We start from the raw sequence: 24,297 nt of genomic DNA, 5'->3' as shown, positions 1-24,297 counted from the left end.
TCATCCCACCTGCATCGGCAACTCCGTAGCACGAGACACCACACCAGACCTTACATTCATCAAGAGCGACCACACAGACAAAGTAACAAGCACAACGCCGGCGTCGACCTGGGCAGCGGCCATTGCATCCTGGAAATTACGATACCCAGCCAATGCTGGGGCAACAACATTTTACATAAGTGGGCGGACTGGGACGGGTTCCGTAAGGGACGCCCCACCACAGCACAAGAAATCGCACAACGAAACCTGGACGGCCGAGCTCCGTGATGTAGCGCAGTCGGCCACCAAGACCATCAAAACGTAGGAGGACATCGTCCCCACCGACAGCCACCCGATCCATCTAATAGAGGCGAAAGGTTCGATATAGGCGCACTGCAAGTGGCAACGGCTGAATCGCACATTGAGATCGATGGTGGCCGACTCAAACAGGGCCATTGAACACCACTGCAAGGTCATGTAGCATCAGCAGTGGAACAAAATCTGCAACCGAGCTGACAGTGAACTGCATCGTGGTTGCACCTGGAATCTATTTCAGTACCTCCTAAACGAGAGTAAGGCCAAGTCACACCAGCGCGACCGCCTGGCCCACCTCATGCGCTACGCCACACAACAGGGAAAAGGCGCTGTTATCAAGAGCCTGGAAGCAGAATATCTGACGGACACGCTAACGGAAACCCATCCGCCGTACTGGGGGCTGGCCAAGGCGTGGCTGGAACGAGACGTTACCATGTCAGAGGTACGGGAAGCAATGCACGAGCTCCACACCGGCTGAGCAGCCGTCCCCGATCTCGTTACCAACAAGATGCTAAACATGGACGATGCATCGAGTGAGGCCCTAACCCGTCACTTCAACTAATGCTGGCATTCGGGCAAGCTCCGTCGGCAGTGGAAAATGGTGAAAATGATTCTTATCCCGAAACGGGGCAAGCCACCTGACATCGCCAACATGCGTTCCATCTCGCTGACGTCCTGTGTGGTCAAGGATCTGGAGCACGTGAAAGCCAACCGTTGGCATGAATACCTGGAGAAGGAAGGCCTCTATCCGAACACAATGATCGGCTTCCGGCACGGACTCGGCACGCAAGATGCCATGCTACAACTCAAACAAGAAATCATCGACAGCAAAACACGAGGCAGCAAAGTAATTCTGGGGCTCGATTTACAAAGAGCATTCGGAAAAGTCACACTCAGCCCCATTAGCACAAATATGAAGACTCAACATGGGGGTAACTAGCTACAATTACATGCATGCCTTCTTCACCAACCGCTCGTCGTAACTGCAGGCTGGAGACCTTAAGCTCCCCGAACGCAAGCTCCGCCAGCAGGGGTACCCTGCAGGGTTCAGTCATCTCACCGTTGCTCTTCCACCTCGTCATGATCGGCGTAGCGAGGGCAGTAGCGGGGACTGGCGTCCGGTATACGATCTACGCCGACGACATTACCCTGTGGGCGGCCGGCGGCACCGACTCCAGCACCGAGCAACAGCGTCAAGCGGTGGTTACCGCCATCGAGCAGCGCCTTGGCGACACCGGCCTAATGTGCTCGCGCGCCAAATGCGAGCACATTACACACCGTTACGACCGGGACGGAAACCCGCTCCCCCTCGGCAGTGCGATCACAATCAAGATCGCGACTGCATCGGGGCTACGCGTCCTCGAAGTTCCCAACGAAATTCCCAAAGAATATTTGCTGTGGGAAATTGTACGTTGGGTAAAAGCTAGGTTGTCCTCACTATGCTGATTATTCTGGTGGGACTTCATCACCTCGCACGTCACCTACTGTTGTTATTCAGCCGGAAATAAACCGCGATAGGTTTAGTAAAGCAATGAAGGGGGCTAGTTGGTGAACGTTCATGGTTATGTTTTATTGCGTTCAGTTTTACACAGGCGGTATTAAGTGAAGGACACGACGTGGACGGACATAGCGCAAACTACCAGCAGTTTAATACTGTTAAACATCGCGCTTATATACAAGGAGATATGGCGTGGGGGGATATAAGAAAATATGACAAGGTGACATGTCATCATAGTTCGGCTCAGGCATACATCGTTCATTTGCACCCGTTCGCCCTGGCAAATTCGACCTCAGCTTCGATAAGCGCGATGGACGCTTGCATGCCCGCCAAGGCTTGCATTAGTGAAGCAATTGAAAAATCATGCCACCATACTGTGAGGGAGAGCATCGACTTGCAAGTATGCCGCTTAAGAAACATTGGATACCCGAACAGCATTGTGGTGCAAATCTCTGAAAACTTGTTGCCCGAAATCAGAACCAACAGGAAAAAGGCAGAAAACACAGGAAAAGGAAAAATTGAAAATACGCGTTGTGTTACCTTACATCCATTGCTTGTCACATAGGATAAAAAGACCGCCTTACGCCACGATGTTAAAGTGGTGTTCTCCGCCCCGCAAGAACTAAAAGGCATGTGCAAGAGGGTGAACGCAGGATCCAAAGAGGCCAATCCTAGTGCTATGGTCTGTCAAACTAAACACGTGAAAAGTACTTGGAATGCGTTATTTCAGTTGTTCACCAAATCCCACTAGATTGCGGGAAAGTATACGTTGGGCAAACTGGACGTTGTGTAAATGATAGGTTACGGGAGCACAAATACACGTGCCAGCTTCTGACAGCACATTGGCTGCACATTGCAAACAATGCAAATGTTCTCCGCTACTAGAAAGCACCACAGTCATTGGCACATCGAAAACAAAAACGGAGCGAGAAATGTGGGAGGCGCTTGCGGTAGCTAAAGAAAAAGAGATGTGCGTAAGTGCTCCGTCCATCTCGCTTATCGAAGCTGAGGTCGAGTTTGCCAGGGCGAACGGGTGCAAGTGAACGATGTATGCCTGACCCGAACTATGATCACATGTCGCCACCTTTTCATATATTTTTATATCTCCCCCCAGCTCCATATCTCCTTGTACATAAGCGCGTTGTTTAGCAGTATTAGACAGTTGGTAGTTTGCGCTACGTCCGTCAACGTCCTGTCCTTCACTTAATATCGTCTGTTTAAAGTGAGCGCAATATAGCCATGGAAGCAATATATAGCTTGTTTTCCGCTGTAAAAATTCTGAGCGATGACACAGCCTCTCGATCCCATTTTCCGTTACTGTTATGATACGTTGCTTGTTTTATTGAACGTTTTACTACGTCATGTACAGGAACTGTTATTTCCACTTTACATCGATGTGAGCGTTCGTCATACAATAAATGCAGGCCCTGAAAAAATTAGCGGCATCTACACCTGAGGTATTATCGCAGGTGATGAGCGCTAGCTATTCCACATTGCGTTTCGTTATGTTTTAAGGCGAAATCCTTTAGATCTGTTTCAAGGTCGCATTTTGAACAGAAAATACCACGCGACCCAGGAAGGCCTGAAACGCCCCGAAGCATGTCTATCCCGTGTATAGGAGATCAATGATTTGCCAGTTCATGATTGCTTAGTTATTGAATTAGGGTGGATTAGTGGTGGATTAAGGTTCATTAAGGCATTAAACATGTATTAGGGCGTATTAAGGAGGATTGAGGTTGATGAAGGGAGATTAAGGCGGATTACGGTGCATGAAGCAATTAACGTGAATGAGGGTGTATGAAGGAGGACTAAGGTGCATGAACGATGATTCAGGCATATTAAAGAGAATTAGGGCGGATTAAGAGAGAATAAGGCCGATAAGGTTGTATTAAGGGGGAATAAGGTGCATGGTTGATAGAGGTTGATTATGATGAGTTACAGTAGGCTTTACAAAGCTTTTGCATTCGCGTCACTTAAGCGATGCCCAACTTTCAACAAATTCATCCAGACACCGCGATTCCAAGCCATAGTACCACGTTTTTCACAAGATAACCCGGACAGGCGAATACAAAGGCAGCTCGCATGGGCGCTTTAGTACACACTGGCGTATCGCACAAAACCTAAGCCGAAATAATAGCGTTGCACGAGTCCAGAGGTTTCGTGATGGTGAATGCACAGAATAGCGACCACATTTTATTTAGGCACTTCCAAAATATGGTTAAATTACCCTCATTCTGCAAAGACCACTCATGCCTATAAACATGGTCCAGCGGCCCCGCTCAGTATAACGTCCAGTACTTTTACCGGTCGTACGCGTCACGCTGCGGCAGAGCCGCACTGTGGCTAGCAAATGAATGTAGGCTCCGAAATCTACGTTCGCTTCTGGAGAATGCCGCTTGCGAAAGCACGGTCTTCGGAATCTAGTTTTTTTTTTTACTTAGACAAAGTCTTAGCTGGAAAGAAGGCTAGTTTTTAAACACCATTTATTTCCTTCAAAGTACCTGGGTGTGCTGTCACTTTTGTGAAGCATATAGAGGGATTTCAGGTGGACTAGGCGCAAACATTGGCTGGCGGACACGAGCCAATCAGCGCGCAGCCTGTGCAGCTCCATCTGCTTGCAAAGGCGGACCGCGTCTACGGGTAACTGCGAGACCCGCCAAGCAGAAATTGCTGATCACCGCCTATGTGTTAACACCGGCGCTAAGTGTTCTGTTTAGGAGAATATGCGACCACAACTAGAATCCGCGGTAAATATTTGTTTGTACCATATGGAAAAAAGGCGGCAAAACGTCATGACGGCCCGTTTGCTACGGCAGCTGCAGCTTTGGCGGAAGTGAAAGAGGCGTACTGCTTGCATGCACGCGAAAATAAATAAATAGGGCCATGCTCTGTATAGAACTTTCACTACTCAGCCCACTTAAAGTTACAAATTATTCAGCTGTGCGCCCAAGCAGGCATTTGCTGGATCCGCGCTGCCGTACCCCTGCTAATGCCAACAGAGCAATCACACGTAGTTTTCTAAAGAAATGCACCTCTACCAGCGGCCGTAGGTTCTGCAATTGTTAGCGCGCGATCTTTAGTGCATTAAAATATTTTCGTAAAGTAAGAGAGGGAAGGCATAATAACCAGACCGTAAGTCCGAAAAGGCCGAGCTCTCCCCCCCCATGCTCTTTACCTGTAGATGCCAGGAAATACTACATTTTACAGGTACATTATCTATCTCTGACATGTCTAAACAGATGATCACTGTCTGCACTCTATCTTACCTGGATGTGCACTCCAAGGAGGGCAGAGCTAGGTAACAGAGTGTACATACAGGTAACATCCTGCCGTAAACACAAAGGACACATACTACCGAAAGGATTAAGTTTCCATTCAATTCAACTCTTTATTTGCAGACATAGAACATACACAAATACCAAAACTGGTTGGACCCACAGCCACAGGCTAGTTGCGGGTCCAATGAAAAATGAATAACAATTGCAAGTATAAAGCAAGCAAGATACATCACGTGCATACACGTATTTGTCGCATACCATTAAATTGAACGAGCATACATAATGAAAGGCGAAACAGTGAAAAGCATGTCATACTATTCAACATTTCTACGTAAACACATAATACACTAGTTAGGTGGATTTCAGGCAAATTCCTGCATAGTAATGAACAAACTTTATTAATCTCGACAAAATTGAAGCACTACTTAGACATGTTCAGCACGTTTCAGCGACTTAGTAAAGAAAAGAAAGGACATCAAGATTGTTCACATTCAAAAGCAATAATGAGGCTAAGCAAGTATTTCTTAAGCACGGATGTAAAATTATTTGCTTGCTTTATTTCTGCTAGTAGTTTATTTCAAATGTTTGACCCTGAAAACAGTAGCAAACGTTGTCGGTAAATATTTTTAGTTGAAGGAAGATTAAAATTACAGCACGTTTGATTTCTGGTCGCACGAAAAGATGAGTAAAATATAGAAACATGAAAAGGCAGGTTGTTTTTAACAATGTTGGAGACACACGTGGCAATTTTTAATTCGTGAATCTTATGATACGGCAAAGCATTCATTCTATATTTAAGTCAGACTTGGTTCATCGCAACATGAATGGGTGATTATTCTCAGGGCGCGCTTTTGTAGTTTGCGTACAGGTTCAAGATAAGTTTTGTGTGTCCTACCCCATGATTCATTGCAATATGTGATATGGCTATGGATGAGTGCAAAATATAAAATACGCAGTGTGTTAGTACCGAGATTATGTCATTCTTGTGGGAGGGCATAGCATCCTGATGGGAGCTTTTCACAAACTGCGCTTGTTTGTTCTTGCCAGTGCAGATTGCTGTGGAAAATCACGCCAAGGTATTGAAATGAGTTGACTTCGTCTAATGGAAAATCGTTTTTCTAAATCTAATGATTTAGCAGCCAAGGTAGTGTTACGAGTTCGAAATACCACATATTTGGTTTTGTTACCGTTACTCGTAAGTTTTTTTCATTGAAAACCATTCACTTGCTTTTTTCAACACTTCGTTTGCTTTAGTTTCCAGATCACAAATTTTGTCGGCTGTTACTACAAGTGTCGTCGATGTACATAAGGGCGTCAATTGTACCAAAAATAAGGGGGAAGTCGTTAATGCATAATAAAAATAAATGGGGTCCGAGGATGGATCCTTGAGGGACCCCAGTGCGCGTACGGTTAAGTGATGATTTAACATTGGTCATTCTGACTACTTGCACTCGTTCATAAAGGTAGTCAGTAAGAAGGTCTAATGAGCAACCGCGAAAATCATAATGTTGTAGTTTGTGTAGGAGTATGCTGTGATCAACTGCATCGAAGGCTTTTTTATGTCCAGGAGTATGACTCACACAAGTATATTATTTTTCAGAGCTACAATAATCATTTGAGTTAGCGTTCAAACTGCTGACGAAGTTGAATGATTCGGACGAAAGCCATGTTGCTGTGAGCAGATAAACTTGTACTTATCAATAAATTTGTGGAACCGATGCGTTAGAATTTTTTCAAATATAGTATTAATGGCACTGAGCACGGATATTGGCCAGTAATTTCAAGGGTCACTTCGGTCTCCATCTTTGAAGATAGGGATCACCTTAGCAATCTTCAGCTGAGACGGATATCTAGAGCAGTTCACGGAGTGGTAAAGCAGGTGGCATAATATTGGCCCAAATATATCTAGAGTCTCTGTTCTCATTAGAATAGAAATAACATCCACTCCAGAGGCTTTAGAAGCTGACATCTTACTGACTATTTCCATCACGTCTTCAATTTCAATGGTATACATAACGAAAGTGTTAGGTACGGGACTCTGCAAGATAGGTATCTTTTCTGATTTACTAAACTTTTCAGCCAGGGATGGACTGATACGTGCGAAGTATGTGATAAAATTCTCTACAAAGTCTTTATCAGTGGTTTCGGAAAGTACAGTTAGCTTGCGTTGTTTTCCTATGATTTCGTTTTTAATTTCCCACAGCTTCTTTTGTGCTACCAGTGGTCTGTGTGATTAGGTAAACATAATACACCCTTTCACGCGATCGAATCATAGCGATAGATTGATTTGGCTATACGTTGAATTGCTGCAAGTAGTATATATTATCTTTATTAGGCGCCATTTTTCATGCCAGTATTCCTTGGCCTTATGTGTTTGTAGTGTGTGCTCAGTCAAACAAGGGCACATGGGTGTATCATGTCGACCCTTCGAGACCTTGCGATTACTCCTACCTACAGCGACATTGAGATACGCAACTAGGTTAGTTATTTCAATGTTGATATCCTCGTTGAATATTTCACTGAATTTAATGCGAAGAATTTCTTCTTGTAATACCTTCTAATCTATTTTATTGCAATGCTGTTTCTTCTTTCCCTGGTACTAGTTGGATGTTCCAAAGCGGCAAAGATAGGTAGATTATTAGAGATGGGCTCTAGGTAAACGCCTCCGATAACCCCCGTGTCTAGATTTGTTAACGCGTGATCAATTAAAGACGAAGATGTCTTAATTATAAGGCATCGTAACTCTGCCTTATAAGGCATATATACGATAGCTTTAAGATTACAACAAATAGCTATACCCACGGTTATGCATGCTATATGTGTTTATGTTCATGTCGCCTACTATAATAACTGGTTAATTTCGCTGCTTTGACAGAGCGCAGAAAATTGTTTCCAGCTTATCGAGAAATGCTACGTGGTTACCGCTCGGTGGCCGATAAACTGCACCAATGATGACGTCATACTCTAGCCGAATGAAAATAGACTCAATGTCGTTGCAACTATATGTGGTCGCTGCAACTTTACGATATATTATCTTTTACAAACAATGCAACGCCACCCCCGCGTGAACGTGAGTCACCCGGTCAATCACGTTCAGTAACCTGGAAGACTGATTGTTTCACTTTTCTGCAGCCACGTCTCAGTTGTTACAATGACACTCAACCAAGGTGCATTTACAGACAGGAAAGCAGAAAGCACGTCTACGTTTTTATTACTACTACGCATATTGCAATGAAGAACTGATCTAGATTTTGCTCTACAAAGATTTTCAATCTGTTTGATTGAATAAGCCATTGTTAACGAATAGGGTGCGCAGTTACAAAAAATATTAAACTATTTCTGGTAGGTCTTCTTCACGTGTTAGATGCATTACTCCGGAGTTGTCAGATTTCCGCATTAGTATTTTCCCCTCAGAAATCCATGCAAATTTCCATCCTTTCTCTCGTTATTGTTGGATGGCTTTTCCAAGCAAGATTTTGTTTTCGGGGCACAACTGTTCGTTTATGTAAACTGGATCGCTATTCCGAAAACCCAGCATGGCTGTATTCAGTCGCTTCTTTTGACTGCCTCCAACAGTTTGTCACGAACTGATCTAGATCTGAACATCACAACTACGTTTGGAGGCGCATTCTTCTTCGATGGGACGCGGTGAGCTGCGTCAATGTCACCATCACAAAGCTGGAAGCACAAGGAAGATGCAATATTTGCCATTGTTCAGAGGACGTCTTCATTGTCAACCTTTGGTATACCTTTTAATTCAAGGTTATTGAGCCTGCTGTATTGCTTTAACTTAATAAGCTGATTTGTCGTTTCCTGCAGCTCCTTGTTTAGTCTTAGGTTCCCTTTCTTGCATTCCAGGCCCTGCTATCTCATATAATTAGGCTCAAGTCGAAGGCTTTTGATTTCTTTGCGGTAATCTTCAAAGTCTTCGTTCTTGTACCCGACCGATTGGCGGATGGAAGTGAGCTCAGCTTTCATGAGTTATTCGTCGCATTCTTGTTCATATCCTTTCTTTAGGTCCCCCTTTGCTTCAACAAATTTCGAGGTCATCTCAACCAGCACCTTTGATACCTCTTTAATGCTAGCTGGCGCCTTTTCAAACAAGGCTTCAGCAATGTCCGACAGAGGTTGCCAGAAGATATTTCTACACTTAACTACGCACACTTGCAAACCTTAACACAACCGGATAAACACTATAGACACACGCTGTGGTACACTGTGGCAGCAGTGACAGCGAAACTTCAAAAGAGGTTTGAAGAGGCAAGAAAACAGAATGCTAACCTGCAATGTGAAGCAGGAACCGTTTAGCAGATGTACAGTCTATGCTGTCACTGCTGCCAAATGTCTCTCCCAAGCATTGCCTTCTGTATAGGCTGTAAGTTGGTCACGAGTTCCTGGTGTTCATCGCAGTTTGAACAGGAAGGATCCGGCTTTGCGCAGTTGCGCAACTCAGTCGTTCGTCACCTTTATCGTAGGCCGGCTCACCAGCGATGCTGATACGGTTTTGGGGTTTCATGAGCAAAAAACCTACAATGTGAAGCAGGAACCGTTTAACAGATGTACAGTCGATGCTGTCACTGCGGCCAAATGATTCTCTCCGGAGCATTACCGTCTTTATAGGCTGTAAGTTGGTCACGAGGTCCTGGTGTTCAGCGTCGTTTGAACAGGAATGATCCGGGTTTGCGCAGTTACCCAGCTCAGTCATTCGTCGCCCTTATTGTAGGCCGGTTCACCAGCGATGCTGATACGGTTTTCGGGCTTTCATGGGCGGCATATCTGCAATGTGAAGCAGGAACCGTTTAGCAGATGTACAGTCAATTCTGTCACTGTTGCCAGAAAATGCTTCGAGTCGTATGCAAGCATAACTAAAGATCCAGTACATACGAAATATGTTTCCTCAAGTTCCCATGAAATACAAGGGAACAGAAAGACCACATAGGGCACAAGAACGAAACATACATGAAACACAAAGGTCATGGCCATTTTCGCAGGGGTGCCTCCTACTCAGCTGAGCAGGAGGCACTGCGGTAGCTTCAGTGCGCAGCTCAAATTGGCTGAAATCACGAAAACAGGCCAAGAAAACAGTACGAAACTTTGGACGATAGGTTACGTGCGCCTCTATCAACATTTGCTTTAGCTCTATGCCTGCAGCCATGGTGAGGCCATAACCGCTTGTATTGTAGAAGCACATCTTCTCGTACGTTCTAGCACGCCATCTACCAGTCATGCCGGAATCCTGAACCGTGTATCTCAAGATAAGAGGCAAAATTGATGACACGAAATCACACCATGTGCTGCTGAAAACTGCTTTTAATGCTCGCCAGGATGTATGTTAACGGTTCCATCGCTGGCCGCTTGAAAACAAGGAAAGAGTTTGACTGGGGATGCTCAAGTAACGTGGCAGGCCATCACCCACGCTTGCGCAGGTGGTTCCGTCAATTGACGTCAGGAGATTGGAATAAAGTAACAGTGGAATGATTTCACATTACATCGCTTGTGATCTCATGTTCTTGAGGTATTCTTTGTACGAATGGTTGCCATTGTGCTGATCGATGTTGTTGGAGCCGGTGTTCCCTGGCTGCCACAGTACTGGCGGCATCGGGAAAGCGTTCGGTTAATCCTTCAAGTTAATGCTTCAAACTAACGGCAGCTGTCTTTGGAAGAGTGTTTGAAGGTAAAACAACGAGCTTAATACAGGAGTAGGTGCAATGACTATTAAGCCTGGCAAATACACATAATATCAACTCGTCTTGTGTTGTCTCCTCTTGGGTCGTCAACTCGTCTTGACATGTTCTGCACATGCTGGGTACTTAAGGGGAATTACCAGATATGTTAATGCGGTAGCCTAATGCTACCCAGGACTGAAGAAGTATTATGTTCGCTAGGTATGGGCATAACACTGCAGGATGGACTACTAGGAACTCGTACACACTGTAACTTCGGAATCGAGTGCTTACATTTCTGGAGTTCAATGCTTCGTTCGAGATAAACACCGATGCATCTAAATACATTCCTGGTGCATCCTAATGCTGTGGGCAGGGTAAGCGAAATAATACGCTTACTACTACCATTAACTGTAATTCTTTAAAACCATCATATGATGCGGTGTTTGGAGTCACCGTTGCTATCTTTTTTCGCCATTTCCCCACATGGTTCTTGTTGCTAAAGCTATTTGTAACTTGTGCACAAATTGTTACAAAACTTGCTCCAGCTTCTACCGTTCCTCGAAAAAGGAAATGTAAAACAAAAAAACGAGAATGCTTCTTAGGAATGAAGAAAGTTTTCCAGGAAAAGCAATCTGGGACCACACAACATGAAATACTCAGAAAATTAGGCAGATGTAAAGCTAGAGAATGTGCCCAATCTACGTTTTTGTTGACTCGTTCGTTGTAGAATAACGTTTCATGTTTCCTTTTCACAGGCTACACCTGGGATTTCACCATCCAGACTAAGCAACAAAAACTTCTCTCTATACATTTTACATATGAGGATCCGCCGGAGGGACTACAAGTATCTAACTATTGGGTAAGCTTTCGTTTCATTAGATATATTTAAAATTGCGACATAACAATGATTTTTTTATATGAAATTTAAAAATAAAGAAATTTTATTTGCCCTCCTCAAGGAAAAAAACGCGAATTTTTTATAATGCCTAGGTCCGGCGGAAATCTTCATGTGCATATCCCGTTTCTCAAAGCGGCATAGCCATTCCTCTGTAATATCTTTGCTGACAACGTAGTTTGTGTTAAAAGCGATGCTCGTTTTATTTATAATTGTTTTCCATGTTTCGAAGCAAAGCTCTCCTGAGATTACCGTTCCGGCATGCTCAAAGTGCTCGCATAAAATAGCGGTATGAAAGAGAGATATATAAACGGGACAGGAAAGGCATAGTGGTGAAAAGATAAGATTCTCGTGTGCTACCCTCTTCTGAGAGAAGGGTAACAGGAAACGAAAGGCGGAAAGAACAGTGGAGAGAAAAAGTAAAGAAACGAAAAAAATTTAGAGAATGTCCTGAACGTGCATGAGAAGTACCGTCCCTCCAACAGGCCACTAGAACGTAAACAATTTCAAGAGTGTCTTCAAAGTCTTATGGTGTGCCGACTGCATAGGTCGGCGTTCCAGGACTGTCTGCTCCCACAACGACCGGTTATCAAGACGCACCCGCGCGGTCGTGAGTGACTGCCTGTGCCCGCTGGATCGGGCACAATGACAAAGAAATTGTTCGATAGTTGTCTCGTCGCCGCAGTGGTCAGACGGAGCGCTATCGTCCCAACCAATGCGGAAAGCAAACGATTTCGTAAATGCGACGCCGAGCCACGATTGGTAAAGTACCGTTGTCTCGGGTCGCCATAGTCCAGGTGTAGCATGAAGCTGCAGACAGGGGGATCCAGTCAATGTAGACGTGTGTGCTGGAAAGTTAAGTGTGTACCACGATGAGTGTGACGCATCATATACAAGGCCTCGCAGTTGCGCAACTGAATCTGTTCTTTACAGCGGAATAGGTTCTATGCACACCGTCTTCATGAGCACATAGAGCAGCTTCGTCGGCGCATTCATTCTCCATCTACTACTACGTATCAAAAAAAAAAAAACTTTGAAACTTAAGAGCCCCGAAAGTGAGCACAATTTCACAGGCAACAAAAGTGTTAGACAACGCAACTTTTTACGAGCCCCGCCTTGACAAGCCGAATAAACGCACATTTCTTTTCTCGAGCGCTTCAGCTCCTAATGTCCGAGATATTTATCTAAAGGAAAATTTAAAAGAAGTCGAGCCATTCTCTCGTGCAGTGTTATTTGTTCGAAGCGAGTTTGTGCGATGTGCACTGAGATCTATGAACAATTAATTAGGGCGGTATAACATAAATTTTAATAACTGATATTCACTACGGGTGTTTTATTTTTTAGGGGACAAAATCGTACCTTAAAGAGCACAGGGTTCCAATAGGAACCGTTGGTGTTTTCGAATGTGTTTTAGTAGACAAATCTGCAGCGTAAGTATTACACTTATCCTGAATATAGAATTACACTACATATCTGCTTTCTACGATTTAAATTAAAATGTGTTAAGCAACCGAAAAAAAATTACCGACGATTACGTTACTTCCTAATGCGAAATGTGAGCGCAGCAAATAAGCTGTTTCACCTTTTGGATAGATTGAGGCAAAGAAATCGAGCAACACATGTATGCGCTATCACATAATTTTTTTTTATTTTTCACACGTATTCCTTTAACAAAGACTCCACTAACAGTTCTTGACAGTCATGAAGGAAGCTTTGTGGTCGGAGAAATAGACTGATATATGTTCGACTTGGTACACCAATGCTTGATTCTCAAAGACGAGATCTATACAAGTGCCTCGCGAGGTTGTCACAGCCGTGGGGGAAGCAGAGGCTAAGCGCCGCCGCCGAGAAGACCCTGCCGTTCGCGCCGCCGAAGCGGAGGCTCATCTCCGCCGTCGAGAGCAACCAGCAGTAAGCGAGGCTGAAGTAGAAGCTCATCGCCGCCGCCGAGAAGACCCTGCAGTTCGCGCCGCCGAAGCGGAGGCTCATCGCCGCCGTCGAGAGCAACCAGCAGTAAGCGGAAGCGGAGGGGGGCGGCGTGTACACCCAGCGGCAAACGATGGGGGCAGAAGCGCGCGCAGCAAGCGGACAACACGATAAAGGGAGGAGGGAAGAGATAGCAGCGACTGACTGATGCCGCTGACGGCGATAGTGAGTCAACCCCAGCTATCCGCCACACAAGAACAGGGGGGGGGGGGGGGGGACCCTTTCCTCCTCTTTCTGCATGGCGGCGACGGTGTTCTATGCAGTCACGTTATCTTGACTCTCTAGCGGCGTCAGCGGCATCCAGCGGTATCAGTCGGTCGCTGCTAGCGCTGGGGGGATGAAAGGGGGGCGGAGCTGGTTACGAGGCCGACGACGACGCCGACGACGACGCCGACGCGAAACCCAGGAACGGACGCCAAAGAGCTGCGCTCTAAAATGAGTTAGATAGAGCACTCACAATTATGACAGGCTAGGTAAACATCCGTGATAGTGGCGCGTGTAAGGCCCTGAGCAGAGGGTCGTAATATTCTTTTTTCTAAGAGCTTGAGGCGCCTACGTAACATTCAAATATCCATTCATCTCCACTCTCTATATCCATTGCTAAAAGACGCCTAGTCTATACTACTGAACTCCCGTCATAGGAGTAGCTATCACCCACATACTGAATAGAAACCCGACGAACGCCTACGCAATAGTGCATGCTTTATAGTATACAACTTGTTTTATCATGACGCTCGCGTGGAGATTGGTATTACCAAGCCCACAAACACTACACACACACTGTCAGGACCACATACGCGGTCCTTCTTTAAATAGAGTGCCATGCGGAGGTACCAATACTGGAGTTCATGTAGTACTTTTTTTAGGAGTGGGCAGAAAAGGCTGCTGCAAGAATACCTAATTTTTTTTCCACTTCAGCGAGAAAGGTAGTCGAAGTTTTGAAAACAAAACAGTCGGATTGTCATCCGCCTATCTACATATCTTGGAGATGGCAGCTGTTCTTATTCGACTTCCAAGTGCCTGTTGTATTGTGCCAACAAACCCCCGCTTAGCACGGACCCTGTGCAGGAAGCCATGGCAACGCATTCATTCTTTTTATGATAATAATAATAATATTTGGGGTTTTACGTGCCAAAACCACTTTCTGATTATGAGGCACGCCGTAGTGGAGGACTCCGGAAATTTTGACCACCTGGGGTTCTTTAACGTGCACCTAAATCCAAGCACACGGGTGTTTTCGCATTTCGACCCCATCGAAATGCGGCCGCCGTGGCCGGGATTCGATCCCGCGACCTCGTGCTCAGCAGCCCAACACCATAGCCACTGAGCAACCACGGCGGGTATTCTTTTTATGACTACAGGCATCCTTAATTCGAAGTACGAATGCAGAAAAAAGGACATCCGTAATTTTGATCATGGCTGGTCTTGCGTGACTTCTGGAAACTTGAGTTGCCTAATTGTCATATATATGTCCTGATGCCTTCATGGAGAGTTCCAAGCAGTGCATTGTAGGGTTAGGAGCAACACAGGTCCTAAAGGCCGGTTGAAAAGGCACTTATTCGTGCAAGCAATTCGCCTGTATGATAAAAGGGGTTAGTGATGGTGGCCGGCCGGCCGTAGTTCTTTCCCCGCTCGATAATTTACAACTAGCTGCTTTATCTGTTTCTTTTAATGCGAACAGGATTCTTTGCCTACTTTAGCCGTTTTGAGCCTGCCTATCTATCTATCTGTCTATCTCTATCTACTGGCCTCTTACGACTTGTCAAAATGTTTGTGTCAGTAGGTATGTGATCCTGGTAATGACGGCGTCGTGACTGCTATGTTGTCGCATGTGCAGCTTCGTGATCTTACTATTGTCCTGCCGTCATCGTTTCGCTTTCTAACCTGACCCAGTGCTCCAAGGTGTCTCATAGCTTGGGCCACTATGTATGGTTACGTTGTGGTGACATCGACGGCTTCGTAGCATCGCATCATTCCACTTTTCTCATCGGACACTCGCCATCTCATCATCGTCATGCTATATTCATCATTCAGTCGTCATGCATGCGCTGTCCCCCAGCAAAAGTGACGCCTTCCTGGTCATTCAATAGCTTTTGTTACAGCTTCGTTATCTGACTCGTGTCATGCTGTCGTCATGCTAACTACTGCGACGCAGTGGTCGAAGTTGGCTACTAGTTTGCGCAGCTAGGTATGTGTTCAGGGTGGTTATGCCGTCGTGGTCGTTGCATCCCCGCTTTGTCATCTTACTCTCGTCTTGCCGTGATCACACCATCGTCGTCACGCTGTCGTTTTAACAAAACCGCTTCTGTAACCTCACTTCGTTGTCGTTATGCAGTTTTCGTCACACCGCCTTCGCCATTCCATCGACGTTAATCTTTCTTCATTACTCTTTTATAATCATGGTGTCGTTATTCACTCGTGATTATGTCACTCTTGTCAGGCCATAATCATCAAACATTAGCTATCATGCCTCCATTCTCACACCGTCGTCGTGATGCCGTCGTGGTCGTGTCATCATCGTCAGTGCAGCTTCGTGATCCGACTCTTGTCATGCAGTCTTCGTCACCGCATCTTCGCTATACAGCTCTTCTGACGCAGTTAATGCCGCGTCATTCACATGATGCACTCCTCGGCACCACTGTCATCATGCCGCTGTGACGTATGCGCTGTCACTGCATAGTCGTCATGCTTTTGTCCTCATAGCGTTGTCATGGTGCCGTCGTGGCCATTCCGTCATCATCGATGCATCTCCGACATCCTACTGTCGTCATGTCGTCATTGCGATAATTTTTTATCATACCGCTGTCGTCATGCCGTAGTGGTCATACCACCTTCGCCGATCCCTCGACGTCTTTCCGTGTTTGTCATTCTATGGTAATCATGCAGTCTTCACTGAATCGTGATTATGCCATCGTCATCATTACGCCGTCATAGCACATATATTGTCATACATCCATTATCATACCGTCATTGCAGTGTTTGTGGTGTCATGCATCGTTGTCATTCTCGTTCCCTCATCCGGTTGCCGTCACTTCATCGTTTTCACACAGTCGCCGTGACGTTTTTTTTGTTTTTTGCTGATGTCTTCGTTATACCTTTCTCATAATTTAAGAATCGAAATATCCTTGTCGTAACGCTACTGCCGTTACATGACTTCGCAGTTTCACCAAAATCATTCGTTCTTTCTCATTCCATCGTCATTGTGTTAACCTCATAGAGTAGCGGTCATGTCTCTATGCTCGTGGGCGACATTGGCTAGTGAGTGCCATAAGAAAATGGAATGATATTAGGATACGTGGCACACAGCCGAAGCAACAAAAGTCTCTGAGATACCACAACACGTGTTACACAAACGCTACTCCGGTAATTGGTCGGCCGCTACATTGCTCGATTGCTATTCGCACTGATATCGACAGTTATCATGAGATCAGTTGTGCAGTACATTTTTGGGCGTTTACATTCACGTTTTATTGCATTCCGCTTTTTTCTTTTCCGAATTTCTGTTCCTCGAATAAAACCACTTGCTAATATTCCGCATTCACGTTGTCGTCTTCCGCTGGTGCTCATCAGTTCGCTGTTTGTCCTGTACATAATGTTGTTCAATCAGTTAACTGAATTTAGCACTCTTGTTCATTATATTTCTTCTACAGTGGGCCCTTTTGTAGCTTTAGTTTGGGCCGTCCAGCGCCGAATTGGATGAGTGCACAAGACTTCTAGTCCCGGCTTATGTCCATACCCTGCTATTGTTCGCCATGAAGAACAATGTCCTCTCTCCGAAAGTAGCACTCCTCGTCGGTTCTGTACCACATTCTCTGAACCAGGGTCTCATTTTGTGCCGCAATCTCCGAGCCGAAAATCCGCATCAAGTATGCCTCTGGAACGACCCACGGTACGCGTTGAAGAAGCACCTGCGTCACGATACCATCGAACATGTCGCCTAGAACTTTAATGTGCCAACCAGCCACTTGATTGTGGCGCAAACCTTTCCCGCTCCTGTTCAGAAAAAAAAACCTGTACCTTAACCCACCAATCAGGTTGTCCCCCAAATTGGGAGCGCGAAGTTACCGACAGAAGCAAGGGAACTCCCCGAGAACGTTTAAAGTTCTGCCTGCCCCCGAGATTCACAATAGAAAAATTTTCGCCTTCATTCGGAACAAGGCGGCTGGGCCGAAATCCAAAAGTGAGGATAACAAATGAGTCCTGGAGGGCACAGACATACTGCATAAGATTCAATCATCCAAAGTGCGACTGAGTCACCCAGGCAGAAGTGGTGCAATAAAGAGTACGGCATGCAGTAAGGAGCGCGTTAACCACCTCAGAAAGGAAGACACGTCCTCTGTCACTAAAATAGGAAGCACGCAACATCGCGGGCTGTGGCGTTTGGTAGGGCAGCCGTTTCTGCAAACCGCGTAAGGTGATCTACAGCGACAACAATCTATCAATTCCCAGCAGGTGTGCAGGGCAAAGGGCCGTAGAGGTCGATGTCTACGCGTTAAAATGGTCGCGAGGGGCGGGATTGGCTGCAAGGGACCACAAGGACGCCGAGCAGGAGACTAGCGGCGTTGGTGTTCTGAACGTGAGCGGACGTACGTCTGACAAAAGGCGTACGTCCCAAGCCAATAAAAGCACAAGTGGAGCCTGGTGTATGTACAGAAGAGGGCAGCGTGGGCGCGTTGTGGGTCTACATGGAACGCGGAGATGGTCAGAGACGACTAACAACCTCTTTCGACTGCTGACAGCGTAGTTGTGGCGATAGAGCAATCTATCCCGCGCCCGCACAGGGGGCAGCTTGACGGCGGAGAGTTCGGGAAGGGCGAGTCGCCGTGGAGTCAGGTAAGCAGTCAGAAAGAGCCGCAATCCACGGACCTTTGGGTTGCTCCGCAGCCATATCAATGGGCGCTCGTGACAAAAACACAGAGTCAATGACAGAAAGCCAAGCCGTGGCACTTGACGTACAGGAGCGAGAGGGAGCGTCCGTGTCGGTGTGTTTGCGGCCAGATGAATGGGTAACGCGCATGTCGAAATATTGTAACCGGAGGGCATAGCGGGAGAGGCGGCCTGATGGGTCTTTCAATGTCGACAGCCAACACAGGGCGCGGTGGTCAGTAACGACATCAAATGGACGGCCGTGGGATTATGGTCGACATTTTTCGAGGGCCCAAATGATAGTTTACCACTTCTTATCAGTGACGGAGTAACTGGATTCGGGATTGGTTAGTGTCCTGTTGGCGTAGGCTACTACATATTCACCGTATCCACTTTTGCGCTGACCAGGCATGGTGCTCCATGTCCTACTCCGCTGGCGTTTGTGTGATCTTTTGCTGGAGCTATGGGGTCGAAATGGCGCAGCATAGGATGCGAGCGATATGAGCAGACGGCGCTCGCGATGTGAGCAGACGGCGCAATGTGGTAAGCGTGTCGTCGCAAGCTAGGGATCCGGTAGAAAGCCCGATGTCGCCTCGCAGGAGCTGTGTTAACGGAGCAATGATAGAAGGAAATTCTTCGTAAAACGATGAAAGTACGAGCAGAACCCAATGAAGCTTTCAAGTTCCTTCAGTGTAGCCGGATTCGGGAAATTGGTGACATCGCGAAGTGTACAAGCATCGCGTAAAATGCCCTTTCGAAATCACTTGTCTGATTATCGTTAGTTGCTTGGCTCAAAGCGAAATTATTTTAATATTGAGTTGGAAGTCTGCGTTAATTAAGCACTGCAAGAGCTGCTCGAGACGGCACAGGTGGCAGGCAAAGTAAGGAAAAAAGACGACCACGTTCTCAACGTAACATCTGCACGTCTTTCGTTTTAGACGACGAAGGCGATCGCCCATCATCCGTTCTTAAGTATCAGGAGCATTGCAAAGACCAAACGGCGTAACGAGAAGTTGATACAGACCGTCTGCTGTTACAAAAAGCAGTCCTTGGGCGATTGACTCAAGCCATGGGCACTTGCGAATTGCCGGAACTTAAGTGTAATGAGAAAAAGTAGTCCCCTTCTTCCAAATAATTGAGGGCGTCGTCAATGCGCACCAAAGGACATACGTCTCTGCGCGTTATTTTGTTAAGACCGCGATAGGCCAAGTAACACCGGATGGACCCATTTTTTCACTTCCCAAGCACTACAGGACGCGCTGGGACAGTTTGAAGATTGTACAACTCCGCGCTGAAGGATATCGCTGACTTGGTCTCGAATAGCACGGCGCTCTGTGGGTGACACACGATTAGGTCGTTGGCGCAGCGAAGCGTGGCCACCGGCATCAATCTCGTGACACACCGCTGATGTGCGGTCCGAAGCCGCTTGTTGACAGTCGAATGAAGTGAAGTACTTGCGAAGCAGGTTGAGAAGCTGGGAACATTGTGCGAGGCTCAGGTTTGTATCCATACAGCTGTCGAAGACGTCCCGTCGACACAGGGGGCAAGCAGGAAAACAAGCCAGTGTACAGATCTCGGAGCAAGTGCCATCAAGAAGTACGTCGAAGTTGATTATAGAGTCGATGCGCTCGAGACGCCCAATGCACTCACCGTGACAAAAAGTGAAGGGGGAGGCATAACCGTCGGAACAACCATATGTGTGAAGCTCCCGTTGACAGAGATGACAGCGAGGGGAAGAGAAAATCGTCGATGAACAAAAACACGCCGTGGTGTAAAAAGAGCAATGGTATCTAACACCATTGGAGCAGGCAATCACATTTAAGTGCGGAGGTGTCGTAGTGTCGGGAGCAACGAGCAGCTTGACGCCGGAATCATGAGCATCACGATGTTAGGCGTCAGGAAGCGGTAAAAATTCGACTTCGGCGCGAGAACAGTCACTGACGGCGTTGTGATAGGAAAGAAAGTCCCACCCCAAGATTATGCATGAACGAGAAGACAGAACAAAAATTTCGACTGTGTGCATGAGTACTTGAATCGTTATGCAGGTATTGCGTGCAGTAACAGGGGTAATATGCCATGCGCTTGCTATAAGGAGCGACAGGGGAGACAAGGGTCCCGTTACTTTCCTTTGCGAGTGATAAAGTTCTCTGCTAATTACACAAAACATGAAAAATATGAAATATATGAAAGCCCTTTCAAATATGAAAGCCCTTATCGCATTCGGTCATTGGTTCATTGACGCGCTTGCAAAGGTCGACGACGTTTTCAATGTAGTCGAAATTCTCACCGGGCTGCTGGGAACGCTTATGCAACCACTCTTCGGCGTGATCTTTCCGCATCGTGTGGCTACTGAAACTTGCGCGAAGCCCGTCATGAAGTCGAACCAGGCGAGAAGGTCAGCTTCGTGGTTGCGGAACCACAAGTTCGCGACGACCGTGAGGTAGAAGACTGCGTTGTTCAACTCATGATCATCGCCCCATTAGTTGTGGGCACTCCCGCGTTCATAAGAGCGAGTCTTCGACGTCGTTTTCGTCGGAGCCACCGAACATTGCTGGATCTCGTTGACGCAACAAGCCGGAACAGAGAAGGTTGGACGAGGCCTTCGTAGGTGTTTCGCTCGCGTCGTCAGGCATGATGGGAGGCTACTTCTCACTACAGAGTTCCAGTATGAGGAGAATCCAGCAAGCTCCACCAAATACATCATAATCATTATCATCATCAGCCTGGTTACGCCTACTGCAGAGCAAAGGCCTCTCCAATACTTCGCCAACTAGCCCGGTTATGTACTAATAGTGGCCATGTCGTCCCTCCAAAATTCTTAATCTCATCCGCGCACCTAACTTTCTGCCGCCCCTGCTACGCTTCCCTTCCCTTGAAATGCGGTCCGTAACCCTTAATGATTATCGGTTATCTTCCCTCCTCATTACATGTCCTGCCCACGCCAATTTCTTTTTCTTGATTTCAACTAAGATGTCTTTTACTCGCGTTTGTTCCCTCACCCAATCTGCTCTTTTCTTATGCCTTAACCTTACACCCATCATTTTTCTTTCCATAGCTGGTTGCGTCGTCCTCAATTTAAGTAGAACCCTTTTCGTAAGCCTCCAAGTTTCTGCCCCGTACGTGAGTACTGGTAAGACGGAGCTGTTGTACACTTTTCTCTTGAGGGATAATGGCAACCTGCTGTTCATGATCTGAGAATGCCTACCAAAGGCACCTCAGCCCATTCTTATTCCGATTATTTCAGTCCCGTGATCCGCATCCGCGATCACTACATGCCCTAAGTAGATGTACTCCCTTGCAACTTCCAGTGCCTCGCTAACTATTGTAAACGGCTGTTCTCTTCCGAGACTGTTAAACATTACTTTAGTTTTCAGCAGATTAATTTTTAGATCCACATTTCTGTTTTGCCTTTCCAGGTCAGTGAGCATGCATTGCAATTGGTGCCCTGACAAGGCAACATCATCAGCGAATCGCAACTTACTATATTCTCCATTAACTCTTATCCTCAATTCTTCCCAATCCACGTCTCTGAATAGCTCCTGTAAACGCGCTGTGAATAGCATTGGAGAGGTCGTATCTCTCTGCCTGACGCCTTTCTTTATTGGGATTTCGTTGCTTGCTTTATGGAGGACTACGGTGGATGTGGAGCCGATATAGATATCTTTCAGTATTTTTATACGGCTCGTCTACACCCTGATTCCGTAATACTTCCATGACTGCTCAGGTTTCCACTGAATCAAACGCTTTCTCGTAATCAAAGAAAGCTATATCAAGGGGTTGCTTATATTCCGCACATTTCTCTATCACCTGATTGATAGTATGAATATGGTCTGTTGCGTAGCCTTTATAGAATCCTGACTGGTCCTTCGGTTAACAGAAGTCTAAGATGTTCCTGATTCTATTTGCGATTACCTAAGTAAACACTCTTTAGGCAACGGACAGTAGCTGATCGGCCTATCATTTGTCAAGTCCTTGGCGTCCCCTATCTTATGGATTAGGTTTGTGTTAACGTTCTTCCAAAATTCTGGTACACTCGAGGTCATGAGGCATTGCGTATAGCGGGTGGCCTGTTATTCTAGAACAATCTGCCCACCATCCCTCAACAAATCTGCTGTTACCTGATCCTCCCCAGCTGCCTTCCCTCTTTGCATAGCTCCCAAGGCGTTGTTTACTTCCGGCGTTACTTGTGGGATTCCGCATTCGTCTAGACTAATCTCTCTTCCATTGTGGTCGTGGGTGCCACTGGTACTGTATAAATCTCTATAGAACTCCTCAGCGACTTGAACTATCTCATTCATATTAGTAATGATATTGCAGGCTTTGTCTCTTAACGAATACATCTGATTCTTGCCAATTCCTAGTTTCTTCTTCACTGCTTTTAGGCTTCCTATGTTCAAATCTGTCCATACTGTACTTCCTTATGTCAGCTGTTTCACGCTTGTTGATTAACTTGGATTGCTCTGCCAGTTCTATTCTAGCTGTAGGGCTAGATGCTATCATACATTGACATTTCTTTGTCAGATTTTTCGTCTCCTGCGATAGCTTGCTGGTATCCTGTCTAACGGCGTTACAACCGACTTATAGTGCACATCTTTAATGATGCCCATAAAATTGTCGTTCGTTCCTTCAACACTAAGGTCCTCTTCCTGAGTTAAAGCCTAATAGCTGTTCTGTAGCTTGATCCGGAATTCCTCTATTTTCCCTTTTACAACTAACTCATTGACCGGCTTCTTAAGTACCAGTTTCTTCAGGTCCCTCCTCATGTTTAGGCTAATTCGAGTTATTACCATCCTATGGTCTCTCCAGCGCACCTTGTCGAGCACGTGCACATCTTGTATGATGCCAGCGTTAGCGCAGAGTATAAAGTCTATTTCGTTTCTAGTCTCGCCATTCGGGCTCCTCCACGTGCAGTTTCGCCTTTCCCGCTGGCGGAAGAAGGTATTCATTATCCGCATAATATTCTGCTCTCCAAACTCTACTAATAACTCTTCCCTGCTATTCCTAGAGCATATGCCATATTCCCTTAATGACTTGTCTCCAGCCTCATCTTGCCTACCCTGGCATTGAAGTCGCCCTTCAGTATAGTGTATATACATCAGTATATAGTTTAGAAATCTGTAATGCGGTTTAATTAACAATGCAGAACGTAACACGACACGCAGCCTGGTCTCTTCATCAGGCGTCGGGCACCGAGCGCAAGCTCTGTTTTCGAGCGAGGCGTTGACAATGCGCCTGTTGGGCACGCCTGTCTTCTTCGCTACAATATTCACAGTATGCACACATATATTCAGAGTTAGGCAAAAAGGAGAGAATACGGCAGCCGTAGGGCAGGGACCTCCTTTTTTTGATAACACAATACCCGATGTCTGTCGCGACCCTCCACTGCACAACTCTGAATTTAACACCCAACACCAGTGCGACACTTGTCGTGCGCTCGCATCCATGTCTCCTTTCCCTCGGTTAATCCGACCCTGGACACGCAAAACGGATTTCGCAGCAGTTAACACGGGTCAACTCGCTCGAGTCAGGCATATCGACGGCGTTATGTTCTTGAAGTCTGCTCCCAGCTCTCCTCTTGTAATTGTGTCTAAATGAGCAGTTATGCAGCGGGCGTTACACTATGGTAACCGCTGCGCCTGTCGTTGTCTGTCCAACTGAGTAATTCACTGTTAACGTATACCAAATTTAGCTTTGAAACAGACCACTTCCACCAGGCATATCCCATAAAAAGGTCGGAGCTATGTGCCTGCCGTTGTTGCACAGCACAGCAATTAGGAGTTCGCACGTTCGCTCACTTATGTAGGCCGCCTTCAG

The 24,297-nt window shown here is 46.3% G+C and overlaps 1 protein-coding gene across 1 annotated transcript in view; it reads left to right on the top strand.

The window, feature by feature from the left end:
• Positions 1–24,297, top strand: part of LOC142564890 (uncharacterized) — a 122,720-nt gene that overhangs the window by 84,552 nt on the left and 13,871 nt on the right. Inside the window, exons 5-6 of the mRNA XM_075676082.1 lie at positions 11,492–11,595; positions 12,976–13,061. Of these exons, the coding sequence (XP_075532197.1) occupies positions 11,492–11,595; positions 12,976–13,061 (190 nt within the window). The remainder of the gene's footprint in view (positions 1–11,491; positions 11,596–12,975; positions 13,062–24,297) is intronic.

This window comes from Dermacentor variabilis, chromosome 11, assembly GCF_050947875.1.
Source record: "Dermacentor variabilis isolate Ectoservices chromosome 11, ASM5094787v1, whole genome shotgun sequence".
Lineage (NCBI taxonomy): Eukaryota > Metazoa > Arthropoda > Arachnida > Ixodida > Ixodidae > Dermacentor > Dermacentor variabilis.
Note: the sequence above shows the minus strand (reverse complement) of the source record. Positions and strands in the feature narration are given on the sequence as shown.